At 34.4% G+C, this 4,932-nt stretch overlaps 1 protein-coding gene across 1 annotated transcript; it reads right to left on the bottom strand.

Moving 5' to 3' along the window:
- LOC113300642 (CRIB domain-containing protein RIC7-like) lies at positions 1-1,698 on the bottom strand. Its single transcript, XM_026549847.1, has 5 exons — positions 1,372-1,698; positions 1,085-1,241; positions 883-995; positions 670-769; positions 1-580 (listed from the first exon to the last, which is right to left on the bottom strand). The coding sequence occupies exons 2-5, from the start codon at positions 1,128-1,130 to the stop codon at positions 99-101; spliced, it is 741 nt and encodes a 246-aa protein (XP_026405632.1). The 5' UTR covers positions 1,131-1,241; positions 1,372-1,698; the 3' UTR covers positions 1-98.
- Positions 1,699-4,932: the final 3,234 nt, after the last annotated feature.

Here is a 4,932-nt window from a genome sequence, read left to right on the forward strand (position 1 = left end):
TATTTTAAACATGTCAATTTTTTATACGTCATGGATTGGGAAAATTAATTTACATGGCATTAAAAGAAATAAAAACAACATAAACCACGAATGCAAAATTAAAATCCCTTCTCTTCTAACTTCAAATCATCATCTAAATCTTCTTGGGACAACTCACTACTACGGTTCTTATTGGCGGGTTCGGACGCCGGTCCTGGAACTTGGACATTACTTGCTGTTGATAAAGAATTGGACTCCTTGGATCCCTTTCTTCTTTCCTTTGATGTTGCAGCAACACCAACTGTAGATGGTGATTCCTTGAGTTTCTTTTTCCGAGATGACTTTGGAATGGAAGGTGCGTCGAGTCCCTCGTTACTACTACTAGAGTGGTCCTTGCTTTTCTTTGTTGTTGATGATTTTTTCTGTTCCGTTAAATCTAAACTGTGGCCACGTCGTGATGACTTCTTTGGTACCTCCAGTTCTTGAGTTTCAGAACTGTTCAGCGTTACGGAAGTTGAGTGTCGGCGGTTCCTCGATGGCTTTGCCACTTCAGACATGTCTTGTGTTGATTGAGGAAGGTCTGTACCTTCTTGGCTCAAATCTTCATGTAAAACATATACAAAGATTTCAGATATAGTAGGAAAATCGCCGGAAGAATATTCAGCAAGTGAGATATATAAATGAATTTACCTTGAGAAGCATTTTTGGCTTTGGACTTGGTATTGGCTTCTCCTTTCTTATTCTTTGCCTTGGATGCACTCTCGGAAGCTTCTGATTTTTTTCCATTCATCTGCATTGTCATTCAAAAACTTGGTAAAGTTACACACTTAAAACGAAATGCGCAATTCAAGAAACCATGCATGGAACGTAGTATTGCATTCTTGCATAATTTAGGTAACTTACCCAGCTCGGATTAGCTACAGCCGGACCCTCGACTCCTATATGAGCTACATGTTGTACGTCTGTCGGACATCCTATTTGCATCTCTTCCTCCTCCTCTTCCTCGTAATCATTTTCTTCAAATAGAAACAAAGAAAGAAAAAAAAATGTATTTTTTTCTTCTTTTTGAAAAAAAAAATGAAAAGAAAATGAAAATCCGACTTACCAAATATCTGCGAAATGTATCTTAAGCCTTTTAAGATTCCCTTCATTTTAATTCGTCGTGCTCATGCATTAGGTTGTCCGGCAAGAATCTTTCTGCTGCACAAAGTAGCATCCGTGAGGAGGCGCATCTTGTTGTTATGCTCGTCAGGCTTTTGATGCTGATCAGAAATCGAAACAAAAACAAATATTGTTGATTCGTAAATCATTTTTGCTAGGTTGACAGCTAAATCACAACAACTTTGACAAAACCGAAAAACTACATCTTAAACTTTGAAAGAAGAGTTTTACCTTTCAAAAGCGGATTTGCATTATGAAACCCTCGATCATTCGAGGCACCGAATCGTTAATATTACCAATCGAGACGATATAATAGTATGATTATAGGACAGAAACATTCATCTTCACAGAAAAAAAGACGAGCCAAATATTTCGTCTTCTGACAACGATTTTCTTTATTTGTTGTGGAACAAGATGCAAAAGAGAATGATGGTAGACAAACAAAACTAGCTTAAAGGGAAAAAGTTTCAGAAGCAACAATTTTTATTTGTTAAGACTGAAAATTTTCAGAATTTTTTACCAGAAAAGTTAAAGATATTGGAATTGAGGAAAAATAACGTCTGGCTCGGAAATTTGAGATGTCAAATTTAACAGCTAAAATAGAGGATGAGTTTTTACCAAGTCTGCTGAAAAACCGCGGGAAGGAATGGAGAAAAACTCAGAAGCTAGAATCATGCCTATGCCTAGTTTAAACGAAATTAGAACACAAAATTGGTCAATTAACCCAAGGGTTCGCGAGTTATAACCACAAAGGTGTTACTATCCATTCACAAAAAACCCATCAAAACAAAAGTAACACGAAAACCCCATCAAAACAAAAGTAACACAAAAATCCCCAAAAAATTGATGAAACCAATTTTCAAATTTAGGGTTTTTGTATCAATTTTTAAGAATTTGGGGTTTTATATCAATTTTGTTTAAGATGGAATTTTAATGGATCCCAACATTTGAATGGGGTTTTTGTACCACAAGTTTGGTCAGTTTGGGTTTTTATGACTAGTTTTGTTAACCCAATAATGACAATTCCTGGGTGAAAAAGACGTCTAAAATTTGATATTGTTCAAATGGACGAAAATGTAAAAATAGCCGGGATGTAAACAGTTTCTTTCTATCCATTTTCAAATACTTTTTCTTATTTTTAATTTACATCAGGATGCATCCAGTTTCATCCTCGCTCTTTTTTAAGTTTAAGACAGGATAAATCCAGTTTCATTCTTGCTATTTTTTTGGTGTCAATTTCACCCATACTAACTTTTACTCGTCCATAGAACCATGTTTTACAATTTTTTGGACAAATGACCCATTTTCCGAATTAAATTTATGTTTTAAGGTTTAGTAATGAAAATAAAATGCTAGGCACACACCACCTCTTTATACCGCTTATCTCACTTTCCAAAATCTGACAACTTACAGGTGCGTATTCATGCACATTTTTTTTTATACTAAAAGAAATTTGTTAATCAGTTTCTTTTGATTTTTATTATAGGGAAAGCTAAAAAGTTTACGGGGAAAGCTGATTTCGGTCAAACGGAATTGATTAAGGAGTAACTTGGGAAGAAATAAAAAAATCTCAATAATCTTCCGTCTTGAACCAATCCTGTGTTCAATGTTCCTCTTCCTCTCGCGCACACTCTTTTTCTCTCTTATGGATTCACGATCAAACTCCTCCATGAATTGATTGTTCTTCTCTTATAATCCGATCTTTCTCAAATATATTGAAACAAAGGCCAATTCTATGATCAATACCCATTTGGATCAGGATGCAATTTGTTTGAAGGGATCAAGATGCAATTAAACCATTAAAGTACCGGAATAAATATGCTATGATCTTATAATCAAAATCAATCACTATTAGTTTTATTCCCTATAAACTTGATTTGTAAACAATATTTTTTTATTACCTGATCATATCATCGTAGAAATATGGCCACACATACATAGACGGTGGACAAAATTTGATGATTGACAATGATTTTCCACTCTATAACAACCTTCGTATCCATATGCGCCTAGCATTCTTTTTTGGTACCCCTTTAGCTTCTACTTGAATCCCATTTGAGGTTTTAGCTTTTTTGAAGTAAATCAGTGATTTACACAATCTAAAATAAGAATTTTTGAAAACAAAGAAAATTGTGTGCCGGGAAAATGATTATATATAGACTATAGAGAATGTTAAAATGTGTATGGCGGAAGATAAATCGTATCAATCCGGGATGATTTAGAATCAAGGGGAAACTAAAGCATCAAGATTTTTTTGAAGCATCTACCAGATGGCAGATCATTGAGTTCTTAAAGTTTTTTTATTTCTACCCTAATTGTCCATAATCAACTTCGTTTGACCGGAAGTCAGCTTTCCCCATAAACATTCTAGCTTTCCCTATAACAAAAATCTTTCTTTTAAAGAGTACATAGCCGTCCTCAATCCATTTAACAATATCAGGAGGATAAACTGAGACATAAGAGAAACTATTTGCTTCAAGTCTAGCTTTTTTTTGCTAACTCATGAGCCACACTATTACTTAATCTATTGAATAACTTGCAAAACAAAATAACATTCTTTAAGAACTTGTTCTTGACTGATAAAATTAAATGATGATTGAACCAATGCACTTGTGGATCATTACTATGAATTGAGTTCACCAACTTTTCACAGTCAGTCTCAATGATCACTTTATTGAAACCATTCTCTTATATCCATTCAACAGCTTTGATTAGAGCTTTACATTCAAAATGTTCTGCTGCTACTTCAGCGTCCAATTCTTCCTCCGGATTGAAACCTTTTACTGCTAATGCTTGTCCTGCATAATCACTCACAATCAGTCCAATGCTACCTTTTCTTGTTTCATAAACATAAGAGGCATCAATATTGACTTTAATAAAACCTGCATCTGGTGGAAACCAAACCTTAGGAAGTATTCCTGTTCCTAGTAAAACTAGAAGAAGCATTAGCAAAATCACATTGTTTTATCAGGTTATTGATTCTTATGATAAAGTTGTGCATATTAGGTTGTACACCCTGAAAAATCAAGCTGCACCTGTCTTTCCAGATATACCATACTGTACACATAAGTATAAAAACATAGGAATTTGTCATATAACTAATATTGCTGCTTTCACCAGTATAATACCAGAGGATATTACCCAGTCCTGAAGGGAGGCAAAATTTTGAATAATACATGCAAAATCCACATTTAAAGCATTCCACAAAGATCTAGCATAAGTGCAATCTACAAGCAGATGACTAATAGTTTCAGTACTATAATTGCATAGGCTACAGTGAGAATCCACATCCGTTTTATAAACAACTAGTTTTCCCCTCACAGGTACAATATCTCTTAAGCATTTCCAAATAAAAAGTTACACTCTATGAGAAACTTTTGTCTGCCAAAGTTTTTTCCAAACCACTTTAGGTATATGATCATCATTGATAGCATTGTTAACATGGTTAGTACAAAGTGTATTATAAGCACTCTTCATTGAAAACTTACCTCTTCTGTCTGGTTTCCATATTAAATAATCCTCACATGTGTCAGGAACATTCATACTAAGAATGGCATTAGAAGTTTCTTCATCAAGATAACACTAACTAGTTGGTCATTCCAAATTCTAGTACCAGGAAAAAACAAATCACAGACAAAAGTGAGAGAAACAAGACTATAAAGACCCACAATTGGGACAGGTGGACTTAAAACCTATAATCCAGTTATCTAGCCAAATTTTAATTTTCGTGCCACATTGAATAATCCACATGGTGTGTTGTTGCACAATCTCAATACCATAGAATATGATCCT

Source organism: Papaver somniferum, chromosome 7 (assembly GCF_003573695.1).
Source record: "Papaver somniferum cultivar HN1 chromosome 7, ASM357369v1, whole genome shotgun sequence".
Lineage (NCBI taxonomy): Eukaryota > Viridiplantae > Streptophyta > Magnoliopsida > Ranunculales > Papaveraceae > Papaver > Papaver somniferum.